At 41.9% G+C, this 25,016-nt stretch overlaps 3 protein-coding genes across 4 annotated transcripts in view; 1 reads left to right on the top strand and 2 right to left on the bottom strand.

Annotated features, from left to right (window-relative positions):
• The window catches only part of LOC134500473 (tudor domain-containing protein 1-like), a 41,592-nt gene extending 40,995 nt beyond the window's left edge, over window positions 1-597 (bottom strand). Inside the window, exons 1-2 of the mRNA XM_063307810.1 lie at window positions 577-597; window positions 96-231 (exon numbers count right to left, since the gene is read on the bottom strand). Of these exons, the coding sequence (XP_063163880.1) occupies window positions 96-231; window positions 577-597 (157 nt within the window). The remainder of the gene's footprint in view (window positions 1-95; window positions 232-576) is intronic.
• Window positions 598-630: 33 nt separating this feature from the next.
• On the bottom strand, window positions 631-1,919 carry LOC134500472 (tudor domain-containing protein 1-like). The gene is made up of 3 exons (XM_063307808.1): window positions 1,610-1,919; window positions 1,331-1,411; window positions 631-695 (listed from the first exon to the last, which is right to left on the bottom strand). Exons 1-3 carry the CDS (start codon window positions 1,878-1,880, stop codon window positions 631-633), a joined length of 417 nt encoding a protein of 138 aa, XP_063163878.1. The 5' UTR covers window positions 1,881-1,919.
• A 13,686-nt stretch (window positions 1,920-15,605) lies between these two features.
• Window positions 15,606-25,016, top strand: part of CCDC186 (coiled-coil domain containing 186) — a 36,570-nt gene continuing 27,159 nt past the window's right edge. Inside the window, exon 1 of one of the 2 annotated variants that reach the window (XM_063307202.1) lies at window positions 15,606-15,807. The gene's annotated coding sequence lies outside the window, so the exon portion shown is untranslated. The other variant, XM_063307203.1, reaches the window with a different exon arrangement.

Genomic DNA, 25,016 nt, shown 5'->3' with positions numbered 1-25,016 from the left:
AAAGCTATTAGCAAGGAATACTATTTGATCAGACGTTTAAATCTACATTTTAAAATCTGCACTATTTTATCACAGATTAGTTAACAAAAACTTACCAAACAGCCCACAAAAGTGGCAAGTGGGCTGATGTAAAGGACTTAATGGACTGAACTGTGGATTACAGCTGATAGGTAAAACTTCACTGGGAGAAGTTGGTAAATTCATTGCTTGTATTAATGCTGAGCCAGATACCTGCAAAGCATATTTACAAATTTAAACATATGGTTGTCTTAAATATGTAAGATGTTACTATTGCAATGTCTTACCACATAAAAAACCCTAATTTCTTTCTCAGAAAGAAGTCAGTGAGACTGATATATAATACTCAGAATCTAAAAGAAAGGGGATACTTCTCAGAGAAATATACAATAGCTGGGTGGACATGTAACTCTAGGCTAGAGGTTTTTTAAATAGTTTGCTGACTAAAACTACATTGAATAATTTAATATATAGTACTAGTGTAGCATTATATATTAATGAACCAAATTACAGTTTAGTGTTAGGTGTGAATCTGACACTACCTTGGGAACAACATACTTTATTATAATTAATGATCATGTTAATGATGACAATAGGACAGAGAAAAAATTGTTATTGGAAACTCACAGGACTTATTTTCTTTGTAGAAGATGAAGTATTCATGATTTTGAAATTCCCTACAATATAGAATGAAAATGTTTAAATAAAAATAATTTAACAGATTTAAGATATTTTAATCATTAACATGATTTTTTAAATAGTTTTGTGTTCAGAATAACATGCTTATCTAGAAATAAACTATGGATTTATTTCTAAGTGAATGAATGCAGTTTTACACTACATGAAGTTTTAAAGTTAACCACCAAGGAAACAAGATTCTCATAATCAAGAGTGGACCTCAACTCAAGGGAGCTTTAAACCATTACAGGTAGTCCTTGTCTAGTGACTGAAGTTACAACAGTGGTGAAAAAGTAACTTTACAGCTACTCCTTGCATTTACAACCTTTGCAAGTCTGTAAAGCAAAGGAATTCTGAAGTAAGATCATAAGTACAGCAGTTGCACAGTGACTGCTTTGCTTAATGACCAAGTTGCTGATCCCAATTGTGGTTGCTAAATGAGGACTACCTGTGATACTATTTTGCCATACAAACAATCCATATGTACAGAACACTCAAGGAAACATGTCCAATGTTATTATCCAATAGCAGTTAACGTTACTCCCAATATTTGCAGATAAAAAATATATACAAGATTATAGCATGCTTTCTTCTTTATCCCAATTAGTTGGTTTTCTTTCGAAAACATACATACCTTCTGGACTACTGAGCTTTGACACTGGAGATTGGGAAGGTGGGAACTGGGTGACAAACTGCAGAGAATTTTCTGGAGGAGCTTTAAATGATGGAAGAACAAAATTACCCAATTTTATTAAAAACATTTTTTAGAAGCAAACAGTTACAAATAAATTTTGTAACCATAACAGAAACATACCATTCCCATTTTCCAGGATCTCACAAGATAAAATTACAAAAGGTAGCATGTAAGATTACAGCACTACAAAATACATTAAATTGAAGGGTCTTTTCTCACCTTTCACTCCCCCTCCAGTCACATTTAATGAAATTATTTTGTGATCATAGCCATCAAGGTTATTTTCAACAGAACCACTCCCACGATTTGCAACAAATAATTTTGCCTGCTTGCAAATTGAAAAATTGTTGAGTAATGGTGGAGCTTTTTCTTCATCAAGTACAATATTTTTGAAGTTGGGGCTTGTGCTGGGACTTCTTAATGAATGATTTGGACTTTTGAACTCCTTATTCTTTATCTGAAGTCTTTGTGCCATTTTGTACACATCCATATTAGAATCATTCCCTTACAACCTCCCGGACAACTTTTAATAGCTAGGAAAGTGAAATAAAATAAATTAGCTAAAAAAGTTAAATTGTACAAAGAAACAATCCTAAGCATATCATACTTCTACACGTAATGTTTTTCTGTTAAGCATAGCTTACTTTCATGTTTGTTACAGCTCTATACCAAAATATACTAAACCATCCAGCCCCTCCTAATATATGGCAATATTGGTAGTAATACTTTAAAATACAAGAAAACCATTAAAAGTCTTGCAAAAATGTTTCCAAAAGGGGATCATGTATTATGCTTTGACCATAATAAGATTTTCTAAATTTTGTTTCTTATATTCCTTTTCATTAAAAAAAAATTCTGAAAAAAGTAATTGAGCAAATTTAAACCAATTTCAACACACAGAAACCTGGTAGCACCATATTAGTCTCATATGTCAGTCAGAAAAGCTGCTACCAGACATGTTCTGATTTTTTGCCACCACAGACTAGGGCAGCTCTCCTCCTACAATGTTTTCAACAAACATCATCCTTCAAAGAAAACCAGTGTTCCAAATTCTGTAAAGCTGTTTTGTTAGCAATGCTCCATTAAAGAACCACAGGCAGGGATATTACCATTTTATCTACCTCAAGGTTTCAAACACATACAGTAATCTCACAGACTATTGGCACACTATATACTTCAACTGAAACATGGAAACCCAGAAGGTAACCCCATGATTTTGTGCTTGCAGCTGTTATCTCCCATACTAAAGTTATTATTTGTACTTTCTTATAAGAATCAAACACAATCAAAATAGCAGTGAAATCGCTTAGCCACACAAATTCAACCTGGCAAAATCCACCAGAATATATGCAGACATCGAAAGATAAAAGCATCACAAACACAATGCAGTTTCTGGAAAACTACAGCCCATTAGAAGCATGATTTACTTCATTAGTCCTGGAACTAAAATTCTCAATCCCAACAAGTAAGTTTCTTGGCTATGGTTTAGTCTACATGCAACCAATGTATCTTACAGAGCTGATTCTTTCATTCCAAGGAATTAATGTTAATATTCCACCTTGGTCAAAACAAAATACTTATTACACGAAATTAAAATAAGCAAGCAAACCCAGCGCTGCTCTCGCTCACTCTGTCCTGGTCCACCTTCCTCAACACTCCTCTACCTCGTTTTACTTTACAAGGATATCCAGCCCAGGAAAAATCACGATCGCACCCAAGATCTTCACCCTAAGTCTCGCGACTGAGAAGCGAGGAATAGAAGGCCACGCAACTCCGGTTATTGATGGGGCGGAGCGAGAGGGGAAGCGCGTTCACGCACTGCACTAAACTATAATTGGTTACATAGTTCACAACGTACCTTACACTCCAAACAAGAACATCACATTAGGGCTCGTGCGAGGTGCTAACGTAGTCCAAAAGAGAAGGGCGCAAGATATAAAACCTGCACAGAAGAGACCTAGCAATTTGTGGCTCAGGCCGCCCAATCGCGCCGGGGATAAAGCGTTCGCGGGCGTTGTCTCAAGGGGCCCTGAGCAAGCTTACTTGGAATCCACCACCCAAGGTTTGAAATACAAGCGTAATTCGGAACTTACATTCTGAAGCATATATTCGATATTTTGGAAGCAGAACCCGACGCAGACTGTCTTACAATCACCACTTCCATCCCCTCAAAAAGTGAAGGCCCGCGGGGTCTTTCCAAGAACCGCTTTGCCTATTTCCTCCGAGCACCACGAGCCCTCATTGCAGGCGGTCGGCCTTACCTCCTTTTCTTCTCACCTCGTGATCGCCAGAGCGCATGCGCCTCCTGTACAGCCTGCGGACTGCGGGGATAAGGTGAGCGGGAAGAAGCTTGAAGGAAGGGCAAAGGCGACGCGCGGGCAGGGGGCGGCGTTTTTGTGGGTGTCAGTTCCTCGCGAGGCATTTTTTCTTTTAATTTCCTCGATGATGCAAACGGGACCTCTTTTGCATATTGGCTCGGTTCGTTACCTAGATGTAACTGCCCTTTAGCTTTACATACTGTTTTATACAGGATTTGGAGAACAGTTCTCACTGCCCGTACCTAAAATACACGTGCAGTAGTAATGCTGATTTTAGGACATTTGCTACAATCTCACGCCAAAATAATATGCACAATACGTTGTCTGTTTTCCAGCCCATCTTTTATATATTTGTCAAACACTAAAGTATGCCTTCTGTATGGGTTGTATTGAACTTGCAAAGGGTAGGTAGTTGAGCATTGGCAATTCTTTGTTCAGAAACAAGTACTGCTTGGTTCTGTGGCACTTCCCTTGTCATGTAATTGCAGTGCTAAGGTAACCTGTTTCTAACAGCAGGATAGCCCCATGTCTGAGCCCAATAGATTAAATACTGCACCTCCTTAAAAAAAAAACTATCCAAAGCATCATTTTCTCCTAAGAAAGCTGGGTTTGCACATGTTCTTGCAGAATGTGCAACTTAGTTGACCCTGTTCATACAACTTGCTAGCCTGTGATTTATTGAATTAACCAAGTTTTCTAGATTCATGCAACATACCAAACCACAAACTAGTCAGCCATATTTCAACCTATTATGTTTTAATAACCCAGTTACTGGAGTTAGTTTATGGTTTGGTGAGCTGTATGAACCCAAAAAAGTGGATTGAATAAACAGTGGCTAAGTTAACTAGCTAGATGTCACACAACATACTATAGACTCTAGTGTAATGATTGCCCTAGCCCAAATACTCAGACTCACAAGAGGCTGCTGTGTAAAATCTGATTTATTAGGGAACTAAAGGCAAATACAGAGAAAGCTGAGAATGAGCAAAAGCGCGCCAAATACAAACTTAAAACTCCTCCAGTGCACACGTATCCCACCCCGTTACATCAGCCCCGCCCGGTCCAGGTGCTAGCCAACGTCAGACGTGCTAGCCTGGGAAAGGAACCTTGAACATAACAGATAATAGAAAAACATTCCAAAGCAAAGCCAAAAGATAAGCAGTACCATCCTCCCATGAGAGATGAAACACGCAACGCATTAATGACATGAGAAACGTTACGATGGCTCAAAGGCATTGAAACGGCGAGCATGACATACCGCCCCCCCAAAAAAATTTCAGGGCCCCGGTTTTGTGGGATAAGCAGCGTGAAAACGGGCAACGAGGATAGGAGAAGCCACATCTGGTGCTGCGACCCATTCCGGATGGGGAAAATGCTTCCAACGGACCAAATACTGCAACGCATTGCGAAGGCGTCTGGAATCTAAAATTTCTTTAACTTCAAAGTGTTGTTGTCCATCAATCATGATGGGGGTTGGAGGTGGGGGTTGGTCATGCCAGCGGTCAGAACGAATAGTCGGTTTGAGCAAACTGCAATGAAAAACAGGGTGTAAGCGTTTTAGGTTATGTGGCAAATCAAGTTTAAACGTCACAGGGTTAATTTGAGCAAGAATAGGGAAGGGACCCACAAACTTAGGCGCCAATTTCTTGGAAGGCTGTGATGACTTGATAAACTTAGTGGATAGGTAAACCAAGTCACCAACTTGAAAGTCCGGCGGAGGGGCACGTTTTCTGTCAGCAAACTGTTTGTAATCCAGTTGGGCATCAGCAAGAGCTTTTTGAATCACTGGCCATGAGTCTGACAGTTGCGTGGCCCAATCTCCCGGTGAGGTAGATGTCGTAGAGGATGAGGTAGATCCGGTAGGGGGTTGTGGCAAATCCGGGATGGGTACGAAGTCTCTGCCTTGAGCCACGCGAAATGGGGTTTGGCCCGTGCTTTGGTGGACCGCATTGTTGTAAGCCACTTCAGCGAAGGGGAGAAGGTCAACCCAATTGTCCTGTTGGTAATTCACGAAAGCTCGAAGGTATTGCTCCAGAGTAGAATTCAAAATCTCCGTGGCCCCATCCGTCTGGGGGTGCCAAGCCGTGGACAGAGCTTGCTTCGTTCCCAACAATTTGAGGAACGCCCGCCAAAATTGTGAGGTAAATTGTGTGCCCCTATCCGAAATTAAGCGGGAGGGGCATCCGTGTAGCCTGTACACGTGTACCAGAAACAGGCGGGCCAATTGACGTGCCGACGGAATGGACACACAAGGGATGAAGTGGGCTTGTTTTGAGAAATAGTCTTTGACCACCCAAATGACCGTTTTGCGTTGACTGGGTGGTAATTCGACAATAAAGTCCATGGAGATTTCATCCCAGGGGCAAGAAGGGGCAGCCACCGGCTGCAGCAGTCCTTGGGGCTTCCCCACCTTGCGCTTAGACATCGCACAAACAGTGCAGGAAGCAACATAGTCTTTGACATCCTTACGTAATGTTGGCCACCAGAACTGCCTCCTAACAAGGTGCAAGGTTTTTACAAAACCGAAGTGCCCTGCCAGTTTGTCATCGTGTGAACGTAGTAACACCTCTTTTCGGAGGGTTTCAGGGACGTAGAGGCGGCCGGATTTCCAAGCGAAGCCTCGGTCAAAAGTAACATTGTCTTTATTTGCAAGCAACCAAGCATCGGTTTTCAGTTCTTTTAGAAACTTTTGTTGCAACTGGGAAGGAATTGACAAAGCGTTCGGCTGGGCGGCGTCCGCCGCGGGTGGCTGCTGCGCGCGCGTTTGGCTACGCGTCACAGCCTGCATACCCAATTGAGGCGCTGTCCATAGGGTGCTAACCACTTCTGGCGCTGCCCCCGAATCCTGAGGTTGCCTTGACAATGCATCAGCTAGGAAATTCTTTTTCCCCGGGATAAACTTCAAATGAAAATTGAACCGATTAAAAAATTGAGCCCAACGGACTTGTTTCGGGCTCAGTTTTCGAGGGGTGCTGAGAGCCTCCAAATTTTTATGGTCAGTCCACACCTCAAAGGGGTGATTGGCCCCTTCTAACAGATGCCGCCACGCTTCCAACGCGGCTTTTACTGCGAATGCCTCCTTTTCCCATACATGCCACCGTCGCTCAGTTTCGGAGAACTTGCGGGACAAATAGGCACAAGGCTTGAGGCATCCTGTCTCGTCTTGTTGCATCAATAATGCCCCGATGGAATAATCGGAGGCATCCACCTGTACCACAAAAGGTTTGGAGGGATCAGGATGTTGCAAAATGGGCTCTTTGATGAAAGCTGCTTTCAGGCGCTCAAACGCCGTTTGACAAGCAGGCGTCCATCGCAGCAGCGCCCCTGGATTCTTTACTCTCCGAGTATCTCCCACACCTTTAGTTCGGAGCAGTTCCGTCAGTGGCAAGGCAATTTCAGCGAACCCCCTTATGAATGATCTGTAGTAGTTGCTGAACCCCAGGAAACTTTGAAGTTGCCTGCGGGTGCGGGGGCTTTCCCAATCCGTGATAGCCTGCACCTTGGCAGGGTCCATTTCTATGCCTTTATCTGAGATTCTATACCCCAAATAGTCAATTTGTCTCTGGTGAAAGGCACATTTACACAGTTTGGCATACAGTTCTGCTGACCTGAGCTTACTCAGCACCTTTTTCACCAGAGACACATGCTCTTCCATGGTTTCAGTATAAATCAATACATCATCCAAATACACCAATACCCCTTTAAACAGATGCTCATGCAGTACTTCATTGATCAGTTGCATAAATACCCCAGGGGCCCCAGCCAAACCAAAAGGTAACACCTTATACTGGAACGCTCCCAACGGGCAGTTGAAAGCAGTTTTCCACTCATCGCCCTCCTTGATTCATACACGATAGTAGGCTTCTCTTAAATCAAGTTTGGAGAAGATCTTTCCCTTAGCCAGCTGTGACAACATGTCCTTGATCAATGGCAAGGGATATTTATTGGAAATTGAGACGGCATTTAATCCGCGGAAATCGGTACAAAGTCTCAATGTCCCATCCTTTTTTGGGCGAAAGAGGACCGGCGCCCCCACTGGTGAATTCGCTGGCTCGATGAATCCGCGCGCCAAATTTTTGTCCACAAAGTCCCGTAACAGAGTCAGTTCCTTTTGGGTCATGGAATAAATCTTGGGCTTGGGCAATTGGGTGTTAGGCACCAGTTCAATGGCACAGTCCGTCTTTCTATGGGGGGGTAGCTGGTCGGCTTCCTTTTCGCCAAACACATCCGCAAAAGTCCTGTACTCCGTCGGCAAGCCTTCCAGAGGAGGGGCCGGGACATGCGGAGTCGCAGCTGCCGCAATTCCCACCATCTCCTCTGGGGCATCCTTCCCCTCAGTCGCTTGGTAGAACCCATCCCTAAACGTGATAGTCCGGTAAACCCAGTTTATTTGGGGATTTTGCTGAACCAACCAAGGTACCCCCAACACCACCAAAGGACCCCCTACTGGAGCCACGACAAAAGACAAGCCTTCCTGGTGGCTGCCCAGCTGCAGTGACACCCGCCCTGTGAAATGGGTGACTGGTTTGCCCCCTGCCATGGACCCATCCAGCTGTGTAAAGGCGATGGGGCGTTGTAAAGGGAAAGTGGGTAGCTCTAGAGCCGCTACCACATCAGGGTGCATTAGACACCGGGAACACCCCGAATCAATCATGGCCCATACTTCTATAGTCTTGGACTGGGAGCCCAACTGCAACTTCACCGTGAGAATGCGGTAACTGCCACTCACCGATGGAGGCTCGCGCCCTTCTTCCACCACCTGCCCTGCGGCGCCCTTTAAAGCAGGTGGCTGGCGTTTCCCGCCGGTTGCAGGATTTCGGGCTCACCCTCCTCCTCGTAGAACATCGCATCGTCTCCCACGGTTTCAGCCACCGCGGCTTTTTGCTTCCTCGGCAGGGCAGGGGACTTTGTCGGCGGCTTGCCGGGCCGTTCCTCTCCCTTTGCCTTCGGGCACACCGCCACTCGATGCCCCTCCTTACCACATCTCAGACACAGGCCTTTCGCATACCGCTTCTCTCGCTCCTCATCCCAGGGTCGTTGTCCTGTTCTCCCCCCGGTGCTCGATGGGCGGCTGGGCTTCACCTCCCGCCCCGATTTGGCGGTCTTTCGATGGGCGAAGATCTCATGGGCATGCTCAGCCCTCCCTGCCAGTTGGATCCATTCGTAAAGTGTATATGGGTCGTCCCTCCCCAAGGACCAGCGCAGCACCTCGGTATTCAGGCCATCCTTGAATAGCTCGATGATGGTGGCTTGGGACCAGTCATCCACCTTCCCAGCCAGCGCTTTAAACTCCAGTGCATAATCAGCCACGGATCTTGACCCCTGCTTAAGTTCCTTCAGAGCTCTCTTTGCCCTCTCTTTCGCCAAGGGATCCTCAAAGTGTTGTCTCAATGCCCAGAGGAACTCATCGAATTTCTCTAATTCAGGCGCTTCCGACTGGCACATCTGGACATACCAGTCTGCCGCCCTCCCCTTCAGCTTAGTGGCAATGGTGAGGATTTTTGCCTTTTCCGATTGAAAAAGCGCCCCCCATTCCACCATGTAGGCTTTAGCATTCGTCCAGAAAAATGAGAGTTTGGTTGGATCCCCATCAAACTTTACAGGGAAGTCTCTCATCCCGCCCGCCGCCGGGCTGCGCCCCGCCACCGGGGCTGCGGAGGTTGGCACCTCCCGGGCTCGCGGCAGCGCGGGGCTCGGGGACGGCCGCGCTGGCGATGCTGCGATTTCCATCGGGACCGACGGGTCCCCCTCGCGTCTCCGCGCCGGCCGCCGTTGCTCCGGAGACCGCCCTTGGGACGAAGGGGTTGAATGCCGCTGGCTCGATCCTTCCCGGTTGTCTCTCCACGAGGTCACATCTAGGCTCAGCTGCTTCAGTATAGTTTCCAACGAGTCTATTTTTGACTCCAGTACCCGGATCCGATCCGGGGTGGGGGAGCCCTCCGTTGGTTGCACCTGCACCACGGTGGGTGATAATGGGTATCTCTGCCTCCAGGATGGGCCCCCTGCCACCGTTACATCCCCCTGGGTCTCATCCCAGGTGACCATCTCGCCCGGAGAATTTACGGTCGTCTCCGGGGCGGTTTTCAGACCCTCGGCTTCACCCTCCGACTCGGAGCTCGCCTCTTCTAGGATGGCTGACAGCTCTCCCCCCTGTGACGGCCGGTCGGGTCGCCTCACGGTCGAGTCCGGCTCTCCTTCTTCCCTCATCACGATGTCTGGTTCGGTCATCGCTGGCACTCTCCCTCACAGGGCGAGACAACTTGTCTTTTCCTGGACAGGGGCTAGCGGAGTTGGGATCTTAGATTCTCAGCTTTATGTAATGATTGCCCTAGCCCAAATACTCAGACTCACAAGAGGCTGCTGTGTAAAATCTGATTTATTAGGGAACTAAAGGCAAATACAGAGAAAGCTGAGAATGAGCAAAAGCGCGCCAAATACAAACTTAAAACTCCTCCAGTGCACACGTATCCCACCCCGTTACATCAGCCCCGCCCGGTCCAGGTGCTAGCCAACGTCAGACGTGCTAGCCTGGGAAAGGAACCTTGAACATAACAGATAATAGAAAAACATTCCAAAGCAAAGCCAAAAGATAAGCAGTACCATCCTCCCATGAGAGATGAAACACGCAACGCATTAATGACATGAGAAACGTTACGATGGCTCAAAGGCATTGAAACGGCGAGCATGACATCTAGCCACATGAAACTGAATCTCAAACTAGTTAACCACATACTGGCCTAACACGGTATTTGATCTCATCCTGTGTGATAGCTTATGATGTATCATGAAAACCTAGAAAATAGTGTTAATTCAGTAACCAAGATTCAGTTAATGTCATGTAAAAATATGACCAGAAACTAAAGCATTATAATTATGGATCTTATCGTTTGGAGCACAATTGTGCAAGAATGTGGGTCCACTGAATCAAAGATTTTTTTTTAATGCCAAAATTCTTAATGAGGAAAGCTTTCAATACCCTAGTAAGGATGAGTTCATGATTTCATTTTGCCCTCTTTGCTTATCAATATTTATATGGAACTCCTGGACAACATCTGGAAGTATTGGTTGACGTGCTATCCCTTGCGTTTACATTGACAACACATGGCTTTACCTCTCTTGTCAGATCAGTAATTACAATGATGCAATATAAGTACATTGCTGTAACATGACAGTGGATTTAGGTAGAACCATGTACAAATATGAGAAACCACATCTTTTGGCCATACTGCAACATGGTGGTGCAAAAAATCAATGTCATTCACATGCCTTATTCTGTGCATTACATGTATGATCTGTGTTTTGAGAGTGCTTTTTGGTGGATCTCTTCCAATTTTTGTGAATGCATTTTTTACTGTATGCCATACCAACAAAATGTCAGATCCATAATCTGTGCATTTGATATGATTTGTAGCATAATTATTTTAAATCTCATGAAAAAGAGGGTCCACTACTCAGATGTGTGTTTTTGCTTCACAACAGTGTTCTGTGTATATGAATGTAGTTTGTGATTTAATGGTTATTTTACAGGGTTGCATGCAAAATACACAAGGATCCACATGGTTTTACCTTCTTCCAGCTTTACCCCAAATCATAGGAATGACTGTATTTTAGAAAAGTGGCAAAGAATAATCTACTGCAGACATTTAACTATTCTGGTACTAGTGATTTATAACATCTTCTATGATCACCAACTATCATTTGGCAATATGAAGTCTACTATATCTTCATTCCTCTCATATAGGCAGAACAGTGGTTGATGATTTTGTAAGTTTTTGTGGGCCTTTCCCCACTTGTCCCTAATCACAGTACTGTATAAATATGGCTTGGCAAAGTATTTTTTCAGCTGTGTCCTCATAGTGCTGCCTACACCTCATTCCCAGCTCATGAGTGAGACAGTCTTATTCCAGCACAAAAGGCTGCCAAGGGTAGCCTCAAGGTGTACAAAACCTGTTAGGCTTACACATTAGGTGACTGCAGTGACTTAAAATAAAAACAAGATTGAGATCAGCAATAGGGACAGCCGGTATATTTCCCTGCCAACTCAAAGAAGGGTGGGGAACTTGTCAGCTCAGTAATAGGGAAATCACTAGTGAAGAAATGGCATCCTATGCTGGCTGTAGGCACAGCAGAAGACACTGCATTTGTACTTGCCTGCATTTCACACCCTTGATGCGCACCTGGATCCTGCCTCCCTCCATGCTACAGGGCAAGATAGAACATTGCTGTTGCACATACATCAGCCATGTGCGAGGTCTCTTCCAATTGGGAAAGGAGCCACTTTGAGGGAAAAAAATTCTACTCTCTGGTCACGCCATCAAACCAGTGATAGCATTGCTCTTCCTAGCCATCATTTTACTTCTGTGGTCCCTTACTGCTCAAGCACAGCATGGCTTCCCAGGCTGGAGCATGCTGGTAGCCTGACAAGAGCAAGGGCATGCTCCAACGGGTTTTCAAATCAGGCCATGTGGGGACAATGGTGGCCAGCAGTCAGCCTGGGCTGAGGTCCCATGGACTGGGAAGAGCAGCCATTTGTCCAACATTCCCTGACCCAGCTGCTCACATTACTATCAGTATTAAATTAGTGAATCTTCATTTCAGTTCCTACTTCCATATTCATTTATGAGTTGAGTGTTCTACGGTCAGGCTGCTAGGGAGGTTGGGAGTCTACGCTTGCTGTTACAGGTAGTAGCTGCCATGGTAATCAAGGAATCTCTTGTCAGAGTTGCCACGAGGGACATATGGGTGGCTGCTCTCATTCGGCTGAGGTTGGGATTGCGCAGTGCGGCCATGAAAGTCAGGACCTTGACCTGCAGTAGATGTCTGTGTACCAGGAAATGTGCATTTGCTATTGGGATAGAACAGGTTGGAGTCTAAAGTGGTTGTGGGGGGGAAGGGGGAACAATGGGTAGGTGTGGTTATCAGTGCTTAAGGGCACAAAGTGATCACCCTACAGCTTCCCTGCTCCAACTCCCTAGCAGGGCTGCCATGCCTCCATATAATCCCTGCATGTCCTAATAGAGCATGGCATTGAATGTGCTCACACAGTTTTCATTCCCTGGAGTGCAGATTTCTTCACCGTCACCATGCAGCTCTACCTCAGCATATGCTTCAGTCCATTCTGCAGTGGTGGCTTCCAACTCTTCTCTGTTCCTAACTGGCTCCAGTTCAGTATGACCTCCAGGTGGGTATTTGAATACATTTATTTGCAACCATAGGTTTTAGCAAAAGCATATAAAACCAGAAAATGCAAATACCATATATGAAAAAGTGGTTGGCAATCTTAAACCTCTGGTGTGTAAACCATGGCAAGGGAAAATGACTGAAACCAGAGTCTTGAGATTTAACCATGAATGTAGATATGAAAGAAAGGACCTGGTTAGATTAGTCAGACAAGTTAAGAAGGATAATAATTTGACAGGGTAGAGGCAGTGAGGGATAAATGCCAAAGTATCAAGCACTGATAGGAGTAAACAAGATTATAAAAGCCAGTGGCAAGAATTAAGACTGTCATGTTTACAACATGATACAAAATTCTGGGAACCAGTTTTCCAATGCCAGAGAGAAATAGAAGTAATAGAAGCATAGATTTTACCTGAAGTTTGGGTAGCTTATTTCAAAAATAAATGTGAGGATATTAGAATATCAAACCAACAGTTAATAGGTACAGCTATATTAAAAACCTCATTAAAATGGCCCCCAGTAACTGCTGCAGAAGTTAAAAGAATACTGTAATTTCACAACAGAGAGCTGGCAAAACCCTGGGACAGTACATGTTACCACCAGAAATTTTTAAGACATTCTCTTCTTGGTGGGCTGCTATGCTCACCTCATTTACTAATATCAATGCCACTGGGTGAATCCCTGTAGGTTGGAAAAGTAGTGTGGTAATTCCAATATTTAAAAAAGGGAAATTCCACAAACCCTGCTTACTTTCGCCCCATTAGTCTTATTGACGTAGGGTGTAAGTTATACACAAGGTATCCAGGTGGGTATTTGTGCAGAGCACATTATTGGTAAGGCTACTAAGGGCAGATCCCTGTTACCCCTTATATTCTGCAACTTGGGGCACTCTTTGACATATTTTACTCTTATTACCATCCATTAGTAAAAAGAAATGCAGATGCCTACCCATTTCTGTAGTGTGCAATGGGAAGATGATTGCATCTGTGGTAATACTGTCACTGAAGTCACTGAAGTAGTCATGGTGCTGGCAGTAGATGCTGGACAAGAAGCATGTAGAGTGCACCAGTATTTTAGCCATGCCATTGCTTGGCATCCCAAAACAAGCAGGAGGAACGAGTGGGCCAAGACCAGCAAAAGGAAGAGATTCCAAAGGTCTGTGTTATCATTCCATGGCTGCCTGCAGAGTTGCAATACTGGCCCCCCTCCCCCGCAGACCTAAAGTCCGCCTGCTTTAGGTCTGCAAGGACTCCCTGCACTGCTCTACCTTCGATTATGTGGTGCTGGTTGCCTGGGCAATAGAGTTTCCTCTGTGGTGCTGGAGGATCAGCTGCTTTTGAGCTGGGGGAATGAAGTTTTCCCTTCCTCTTGCAACATCACGGAAGACTACACAGGAAAGTTTTGGGAACAGAGCAGACATGTAGTCACTGAAGAAATAGGATGACAGAAACATGACAGTAACCTGTAAGCAGGCAAAATGCTTGCAGAGCAACAGAATAGCCGCTGGCAGTTGGGTGACATATAAATTTAATAATAATTATTATTATTAGATCAGCAGTGGAAAGTGAATGGCTGGCATTGAGAAAATGAAATGTGTGGCTGTGTTGTGTTTGTGTGGTCATGCCACAGGGTTGAGCAGTCAACCTAAACATTTTTTTTTTAATGGAAAGGAACTTTGGGGAACCTGTGTCTAGACCACATGCAGGGGAACTTAAATGAGTGCCTGGGGTGCCAAGGAAAGAGGGTAGTCCTGGCATGAGCGCTGCTGCAGAACCCAGGGGAACACTCAACTGCTGCCACATACATCACACCTGACAACTGCTCCCTTGCACATCAATGGGGCACACCTCACAGAAAACTCTGGTTGAATATCCGAGCTCCTAAAACTGCCACCAGGCGGCCTCAGCTAGAAGTTGACCTCGGGGTGGGGGGAAGAACGCCGACACCTGCTGGAGCAACTACTAATGCTCCTTTGCGGGGGTAGGCAGGTGCAGTGTGCTTGTGACCCTAGATCCCCCTAACTACACACGTAGTAATGGGAACACCAGCTCCTCTGCATGTGGGTTTCTTGGAATAATTCCAAGACGCTTGAAGCGAGTCATCGCTGTCGAAGAAAGCAGTTGCAGCTCGTTGCTAAATATACAATAGGGGAGTTGGGCCCGTCAATTTCTTCTGAATGATGATTAGAAAGCTTCGGCACATGAACTGATCTCGAAATATGGCTTCTACCGAGTTCAGTGCCTCTACAGAAGCAGATACCCCCGACTCTACAAATGCCAGTCTCCTGTTGAGATGCTCAACCACTACAGCGTTATTGTTCGTGGGCTAGGTCGTAGTAAGAGAAGCAGCCCTGCGATTCGACTCTTCTCCCTTTTCAATCTCAACAATTTCATTTTCAGTCTAAGCCGCAGCTTCTCCCGATCGTGAGATTAAACATCAGTAGTTTCATTCAGCAAACAGATCTAATCCTCGAAACCCATGTCATTAAAATGCAAAGCCGACACTCCCAACCAGACTGGTACCAGTGGGAGGCATCGCTTCCCCCTGGTATCTTTCTAGGCATGAATCACAGCGCCCTGACGAATGAAGAGGCACAGCTTTCGAGCTGGTGAGCGAGGAATTAAAACCCAGCCTGCTAAGAATTCTCCTTCCCCTTGCAGGCTGATAACCAGGTCTCGCTCCGCCTTCGCTCCGCCTCTCCACTGAAGCTGCTCTGGATCCCGTGGCAGCCATCTTTGTTGATGTGTCAGCTTTCAGTTCCTGTTAGGGGCTGCCGCAGGAACAAGAGGAGTGAGAATGACTCTTTACCCCCCGCTATACGTACACCCGCACGCATTCTGGGTCTTCGGTACTAATTAGCAATGGGAGAGCGGCTACTAATGCAACAGATGCTCCGGTCCCCAGCCTCTTAGCAAACGGGTAAGCGCTTTCCGACTGAGCTTGGGAGCATATTGGAGATCTGATGAGGCTTCAGTCACAAAGAAGGTGGATTACGATATGTAGGCTGAGAGAGAGGGATGTGGACTCGGGTGGTAGGCAGGAAAAGCTGCTTCTTGCTCAGTGGGTGGATTCCCACGGCTTCATTTCCTACCTGTTAGAGGTTTTTTGTTTTAATCGGGAAATGTTTTTGACGTCAGATGCTGAACATTCTACGAGGCTTCCTCGTCTGCTCCTCCCGCGGACCCCTGCGTAGGTCAGTAAATAGAGTTCCCCAGGGGCATTATTTCTTAGCCCTCTCCTTCTCATATTAAAACATTCGTTGGCTTTTGCATTTGTGTTAAATGTTGATGGACGGTTCTATTAACATTAGATAAACCCAGATGTAGTTGTCCTACCAGGAAGTAAATGATAGAAAGGTGAACGTGTTGGCTTCAAGGTCAGATGTGTAAGGAATGCGGGATTCCTTTTAATTCCGCGGCTGAGTGACCCTTCAAGGATGCTTTGTACGTATTGGTGCCTATTGGTGCTGCGTCTATAGATTGTGCCACCTCCATACTGTTAGGCATCTGAAGTTGTCAGGTGTAAAATCGTTTGGGGTCTCTAATGTTTCTGATCTCTGATGCTGACGGCACTCTCTGAATACAGTATAACCATATAAAATCAAACCTACATGAAGGTTGGAAAAGGATTGTGCAACTTGGTTTCAGCTTTGTTTAATGTAGGATGCCTGTGAAATTTAGATTTAGCATTTAGTTTTGCAAAATGTAGTACGGGAATACCCCAAATAAAGAGCTCTTTCTAGTTAAGGCAAAAGTCCTACCTGAAAATCTTTTGGCTTTGTTACACAGTATGTTCTTCTCTTACTTTACTGGTTTGCAATTAAAATATTGTCTCAGTCAAGTATTATTTCTGAGTTGTATGGTCAAAAGGCATAGATAAAAAAAACCTTTCCCTACTGTTGTTTCTATCTTCTTTCTTCCTTATCAATAGTAGACTACTGCGTATAAAGTGGTTTTGGTGTCTTTTTCAGAAGATTTGTTAGCTTCATTGTGTTTATTTAAGAGAAAATCCCACTAGGTTCAGTGAGACTTACTGACAGATAACCACCAGCCTTTGTTATTGTTTTGAGTGTTGAGCTGTTACAAACAAGGGGTTTTGTGGCTTCCATATTAAAAAACCAGGTAGCCAGATACCTATAAAAGAGATGATACAAGGTTCAAAGTCACTTGGCGAGATCCCAGAAATCAGTTTGTTCACAAAGTCATTCCACACAATTTATTCATGATTCCTGCCCATTTTGCCTCAGTGATCTTTCTGAACTGCTTTTGTTGCAGGCTGAAAGTTAAATAAGTGTAATTTGACATATGTGAATAATCTTTTAAAAATTAATAGGTAAGGAATATTACAGCACTGAAGTCTTGGTTCTTGGACTTTCTTCACACATTTTGTGAACCACAGGTTTTTGTTTTTTGTTTTTTTGTGAAATACAATAAGGTTGGTAATTGTAGCTATATGACAGTCATGTAATTTAGATAAAGGAGTTAATGCTTCTTGGTAAAATTGCCTTGCATTTCTTTGATCTGTGCAGTTGATACTTATTGCCTATGTGAACAAAGACTATTCAGTGAGCTTGTTTTGATGGGATTTAAAGCTAGTTCATAGAAGCTGCTCTTAGCAAATGTAATGATTTATCTTAAATCATTTTCCCCACTTATTTGGATATAAAAAATACTCAGGACAGCTTACAATTTTGTGTTGTATATGTATATGAGATATATGCATATTTAATCCATAATATTAACAGTCAGCATAGCCCAATAACCAATTCACTTTAGTAAACCTCATAGATATAACCAGCACGTGTTTAGTCTTACACATTTAGAAACTGTGTTTTATTATGGATCGGAATACCTGTTGTTCTGACTCAGTAATCTTATGCTGCCATTCCAAGCTGGTTTTTCTATATTCTCTATTTTACTATACTTATTTAATACGATTCCAATGGAGTTGCAAGTTATTTGACACATAATGGAACAGAATTTGCCATTTATAAATTTTGAGGTATTACTGTGAGGGGCTGTTTTACCTTTATATGTAGCATGCTGTATTGAATTCTATTTGCATAGAATTCAATATAGGAAGTAGTAAAGCAGTGTTCTGGCAATTAGCTGGTAATGAAGTCATTACTGGTGGCAGATCTTAGCAGTCTGAAAGTCCTAAATGAATTTAGTGTTGAGGTTCTCAGTTCTTTTTACTCTGCTGTTTAATTATTTTAAGGTATTACAGCTATGAATAAAGGAATAGGATCAGTTTGACAGGTTAACTGTTTATTTAAATTTTTGCCTTAGCAACAGAACCCCATGCAGTGACAGATACATTAAAAATGCTTTCATTGTTAAGAAACAGTATAGCAATAACTGGATGTAGCAAATTATTTTGTCAGTAAGCTCTATTTTTGTGCCTATTTATTTGTATCTTGATTTATTGGTCGCTGTTGTCTTCCCACATGGTAATGTAATATGAGCAACAAAAGGAGACTTCCATTTTGAGCTTTAAATCTCTTGACTGAAAGGAGCAGATAGGAAAAAATATGTCTGGAAGCAAAGTGATTTTTCAATATATTTGTTATAAGGTTTAATTATATATATAGTCTTCTCTATTAAAATGACGTAATGCAATTCACAAAACAGCATAAGATGTATTAAATAAAAAAAATTGAGATATAAAAATGGTAGATAACTAGAAGAACACTAATTGATAATACATATTAAAATGCAAAATTAATTTAGAAAAAATAAGTTTATCTAACACTAAAAGTGTCTAAATATTTCAAACTTTGTATTTTCTTGACCCATAAAATGATAAATGAATTAGCGTGATTATCCTTTCCCTATTTCCTCCAAACCTAATGATTTCCTTCGAATTAGGGCGGCACAAGAAATAAATATACCACTTACAATAATTGCTAATCCATATTTCAAATAAAACAATGATATAATCTTGTAACTTTTTACAATAAAACATTTTCATTGAAAACTTACAATAAAACAATTGACTTTCAAACAATATTTCTTAATGGGAAGGATGTGCTTCCTTCGTTCTTCATAACTTCTACTGTGGAAAATCCTGATTTTGTTGTTGCCCTGCCAGCAGTATAGTAGTCAGTTCTGGCAGCCAGCCAACTTTGGGCATGGAAGGCATAAGGCTCATGTATGCAAAGCCAGAGCCCTATCCTAACTTGTTTTGGCCTTTCCTCCCCACTTTGCGTGGACAAGCCAATAACTGGGTTCCCCAGGAAGAATGGGAGTGGATTCTGGCCAGGCTGCAACTTTGCATGTTAACTTGTGCAAACAAAACCAGGGCCCTGCCAGAATTTACTCCTGTTCCTGCTATCAGCTTGTTCACTCAAAGTGGACATGGATCCATCTTAGCATGATTAAACCCCAAAATAATCTGCTACACACTTCAAAAGTGTTCATGATCTCCCCCAGTTTGAGAACTTCTGGCTAAAATGACATATTTGGCCTTTTGGTGGAAACTTCTATTTCTAGTTGCTATTCCCTCAGTGGGGGGTTGCAAAATCTAGATGCGCCATCAAGAAGGATCTTTCTTGAGTTTTTCCAAGATTTCGATAGAACATTTTTTTCTGAAATTTCTGTCTTTCTCCTCCCATCGTGCTTGTTCACTCATTATCTAATCTTTTTAAGAGAATGAAATCTCATCAGTGAAATCTAACCATGTAAATAATAGTATACATGAAACTATCACCTTCAGTTGATTTCAACTTACTATACCCCAAACTTTCTGGTTATGATAATCACCTGGAGTGAGTGTAGGTTCATCTCCCACTGTCCCAAAACCACAGAGGGCTTTATTAATCAATGCTTTAAGATATGAGCATTTGAATAAGTGCATAGGTGAGTACTGTGCTTAAACATGAGTAAGGTAGGAACATTCCTGTTTTAAGCATAGTGTAATCAGAACTGTGATTCCTTTAAGTATATAGAAACTGCCTCCCACAGCCTTGCCCAAATCCCAGAAACAACCTAGAGATGGGAGAAAGATACCATAAGTAGCAGCGTTTCTTTTCCTATGAGAGAATTCAAATTTAAATTCCAGAATCTGAGGCAAAAAGTTAACATCCCCAGACAGAAGGTCCCTTGGGGCTTTTCTCCTCACAGAAAATAACTTTCCTTGTGGGCATTCTGAGCTAGCAGTCCCAATTAGTTGGTTGTAAAAAGCATTTTGCAGGATCTAGAATTAACTTCTTCCTGTGCAGCCATATTCTTTTGCGCCCTGGTTAACTTTCTGGGCCTTGAGAAAATGAGCGATGGTTGAGGTGTTGGGAGCTCCTTTGAGCTTTGGGACCAAATGAAAAATTTTAAAAGACTCAATCCCTTTGACTAGAACAGTTGGAAAGACTTGTGCATCTGTTTTAAAGGTGAGCTACTGGAGACTTGATAGAATATATTCCCAATTCCCCACCCCAACTTGCATTTCTGAACCATTTCTGAATCGTAAAGGGTAGTGTAACATAAAGCGCATAACAATGTGTTGTGAAATTCTAAAGCTTTAATATGCCGTATCAAAATGCAATTGCCGTGTAACTATTATTTTGAATTAGATAAGCATGAGAGGTTTCCTATCCCTTCTTAGGCTGTAGGCTATTTTAAAAATAGAAGTTAAATCCCACAATGCACTGGGCAAATATACTTACTGTTCTTTGATTGAAAATCCAGATGTTCTCTGGAAAACCTATAAGAAGCTTATGAAAAAAATATTTGATTTGATTAGAATCATATTGTTCATTTACTTATTCAAGTTATACTCACCGTGATCAACTGGTCTCTTGGTAAGGATGCTGTTTCTCAAAAAATGCTTCTCGTGCTGATATGTTTTGAATAGAAAGCTAAAATGTGGCAGTCCCATTATTATCTTAAGTATCCAAAGCTGTTGCTTTGTTAGAGCATTCAGGTCATTTGTCTGTTACATTATATTTTTATTGGCTTTTACGTGTGTACAGACTGGTGCTCCTAGGATCTTAAGGCTGCAAAAGTTAGATTTTTCATTGTAGCAAATCCCTTGATAGTAACTGAAATTCCATAGTGTCATTTATGGCAGAGAAAGGAGAATGTAGTTGGTCTGGAAAGGAAAGTTTGTTGATAAGTTGCTGATTTCTATGTCCACAGCAGTTAGGAAACCTGAGAATAATATGCTTGTTTACAGCTAATTTGGCAGACATTTGCTTTATTTTCAGGCTCCTGATGTAGCTATTTGATACTAATTACTGCTCTATATAGAAAGAGAGGTTTAAAAATGAAACTGGAGCTGGGAAGAGCTATACAGTTTTCAGTGTCAAGCAGCTAGGCAGGGAAGTGTCTGCAATTTTAGATAAGGAGTATGGCATATTTGAAACATGCTTCTTTCAGAGTGCACAAAGAGACTCATCTCTTCATGCTGGCTTTCCTGAATGGAATCATGTTCCTACTTGATTGGCCATTGATTGAGTGGACTGAATTCATCAGGGAAAAGGGAACTGTCTCTCATAGAAGCTGGCATGAAAGGCCTCTGAAAGCAGAGGGATGCCAGTAAGTGCTTCTAAAATATGAAGCAGATTGGATGCTGGCATAGTCTTTAGTTGGACTGCCAAGGGGCAGTTTTTGCTATCATTTTGTAGTTTTTCAGAGTGGATGGAGGTTTTTAGAGCCATGACTGCCAACACCTGCCTACCCACCTGGAAATTGACCTCAGAGAGGGGAAGGAACTAATCAGGTTTTCTTGATTAAAATATGATGTCAAGTAAATATATAACACTGTGATGTTGTATAAGAAGAGAAATTCCAAGGTTCCTGGGAAGTGATTCCATCTGCCTTGAATGCCTTGTTCCTTAACCACAAAATAACTACTTAATGTCATTGGGAAAGTAAATCTCTACATGTATTTTGAAGACTCCTCCTTCAGTATGAAATCTGTGTAGAACACCTTCCTTAGCACTCTCTTCTGATGTCAGCTTCTAAGGATAATGGAAACAATTTTGTAGCTACCCACAAAGTTAGGACTGATCTTTCCAGTCTTGCAACTAGAATGTGTTGAATTATGGGATCTAAGGCATGTGTGTCATGCAGCATGGAAAGAACTATTGCTTAGTTGCCAGCATTTAATCATTTGCCAAACTCTTTTCCACTCTACTACACATATGCTCTACTACACATACAAAGCCTACCTGCCACTCTTGAAGGGGAAGGTGGGTTATTCTTCACAACTACCACAGGATTGGGTATGGATTATTACTGGTTTTGAGGTTCCTATGGCACAGTAATGAAATTATTCACCACCGATGTCCAAGAAGTGCATGCTGTGTAGCATAATTTTACCTTCCTTTCAGTGTTATTCTTTGACTTTTAAAATATGTATGTGATATGTCATACTGCAATTCTTATGGCAAACTGTTAAAGGTCTTTATTATTTCAGTTTTACGTAGATTCAAAGTCCCCCCTTGCCCCATTTATAAGAATCCATTTATTGTAGTTATCTCTACTTGAAGATAAAATATACTCACTTGATTTGTTCCAGGTGTTAATCCATTTTGTTATTCATTATCTTAAGGCTGGTCAAAATCCAATCCACGTAGTTAAGCAATTTACTGTAACTTCAGTTGAAAATCTTCTGTAGCTGAACCCTGATCAAAGTACACAACTCTGATCATTATAAAATAATTCCTGTAAGAAGATCTTGCTTTGGTAATGGACAGATCTGACATCAGGCTATTTATTTTTGACCATGTGAAAACTAGCTCTCATACCATGAATCAGAATTAAGCCATGGTCACTAATAGTTATATTTTGCCTCTAGAACCACTTGAAGATACTTTCTAATCTTTTTTAGATATAAACTTTGGCCAGCAGAAAGTGCGAGAGATCATTTGAGCACATGAAAAAGAGTGAAATAGTACGTGATATCAGAATTGAATCAGAATTGGAATATTAGGCAAATATGTCTACAATAAATGTTCAGAAAAACTTTTTCCAGAGATACCAAAGTATGAACTGATACAGATATACAATGTATCTGTTATCCTTTCTAGAAAAGGTCCTTGGTAGTTAAAGAGGACTATCCCCAAGCTTGAGAATGTGTACCTCCTCATACCCTTTTCTCTATTGTTTTGTCAAAAATTATGAAATAATTTTTAAGGAGTACCCTTGTTCGTCTTTAAAACGTCTCAAGAATCTAAATTGTTTTAAAAAGGTGTTCTTTTTCAAAAAAGTCAAAACATGGTAATGAAAAATCACAAGATCTTCTACAGTTTGGATGCTTGCACATGACCCCCCTTTTTAAAAAAAAATAGATTATCTATTTTAAAAGAAGAAGATAGACATTTTTAGAATTTGATAAGAATTACTTGCTGTTTAGAAGAGAGAAAAACAGGAAAAAAAAAAGAATGTAAGTGAAAGAATGGGTGTTCCCACCCACTTTGAGTTCTGGCTGCTTGCTTCAGTCGCTCCATTGAGGGAAAACAGCCAATGATGGAAAAGGGTTGCACACCCCTCTCCGGTAGATGTTTAGGACACATAATTTCTTAGGACCAATTTAAATTCCTTGGTTGAGAAGTCTTCATTATGTATATTTTTTTCATATGATAGAAGCATTCAGCAACTTAGTTTTAGCTTTATGAACCCAGACAGTTTAGCACAGCCTCAGCTTCCTTTTTTTTTTCTTTTGTTTCCAATAAATCCATTTTGTCATCCTCTTCTATAAAATCTATTGATTTTTAAAACCTGGGTTATTTTAACATTTATTCATTCTGAAATTTCAATTCACTTCTTCCATGTATGGAAAATGATTGGCACTATTTATGTTTCTATAATATTTAAGGAAATATACTTCTTTCTCTCCCATTTAAAATTTCAGACCTACTTTTTGGGATAAGATGATGCTTTTAAAAGTGTTATTTCTGAATAATTTTCCAGTATCTTTTGAAGGTGCTATCTAATACGAAAGGAACAGATTAAATGGAACAACGTTTAAAGGGAGAAGTTAAACCTACAGCAACTTTCCCCAACTGAGAGCTCTCCAGATGTATTCAATTCCAAGTTCTGTCATGATCTAGCTGGATAATGTGTGTTGTAGTCCAGCACTCTTGGATGGCAGATATGGTATATGAATCTATTGAATTTTTCTACTGTAAGATTCTCCCCACTTTGTTAGGAAACATTCCCTCTTATTTTAAGAGCAGGAATAGTTCATGAAAAGATTATCATTAGTGATATACTATGAAAGCAGAATAATTTGATTTTTCTTTGGGCTTGGAATAGTTTTTTATTATTATTATTATTATTATTATTATTATTGTAGACTTTGTGTTCAAGCTTGTGTTCAAACTGATGGGAAAAAAAGTCTTCAACCCATGCACTTATATCTTAGGCAAAAGCAATTTGTGTGACTAACCAATCCTGTTTTGTTCTTATACATTAAAGAGCTGGCTGTAATGCATCCTGTTTACTTCGCTGTTTAGACTGTTTAACATATTGTGAAATAGGAAGTGAGGAAGAAGTCATTCTGTGCTTGGTACTCAAATGTGTGATGTTCAAAGAGATTTCATATTTGGTATGCTATAGGAGACATAGCAGTGGCACCTGCCAAAGCAATGGCTTCAACATTTTCCCTCTCATATTGGCCCCAAAGCACTGTGTGTGTATATGCATGTAGGGGGAAGAGGCAGGTCTTGGGTTTGAAGGAAGACCAGATGTCTTTAATCATAGGAAATAATGAGAAGGTGCTAGTTCTTTACATTATTTTACCTATTCACTGTTAATAATAAAAATATAATATTTCTTCCCAAAATGTAGATAATGTGTACAATGTTTTCTGGGTTTGAGTGTGAATAAATCTAACACATTGTGTTATCCTCTGGAACTTTACCAGGTGCAATACAAACCAGGGAGTTCAATGTTTGGTGATAAAAACTAAGTTTCATGCACCTAATTATTGAGAGACTATGTACTAGTCTGTCCTATAACTATATATTCCTTGGCTCATTTTATATTGTATTGCGCCAGGTAAAAATCAAGTCAAATCCCCTTTTGGTCAAAACTGGCTTTGGAATAGGATGAAAGCTTTCTCTCCACTTTGATCATCAGCGGGTTTGAACGTTTTGACCATGGGGAAGAACATATCTTGTTGTGGTCTTC

This window comes from Candoia aspera, chromosome 6, assembly GCF_035149785.1.
Source record: "Candoia aspera isolate rCanAsp1 chromosome 6, rCanAsp1.hap2, whole genome shotgun sequence".
Lineage (NCBI taxonomy): Eukaryota > Metazoa > Chordata > Lepidosauria > Squamata > Boidae > Candoia > Candoia aspera.
Note: the sequence above shows the minus strand (reverse complement) of the source record. Positions and strands in the feature narration are given on the sequence as shown.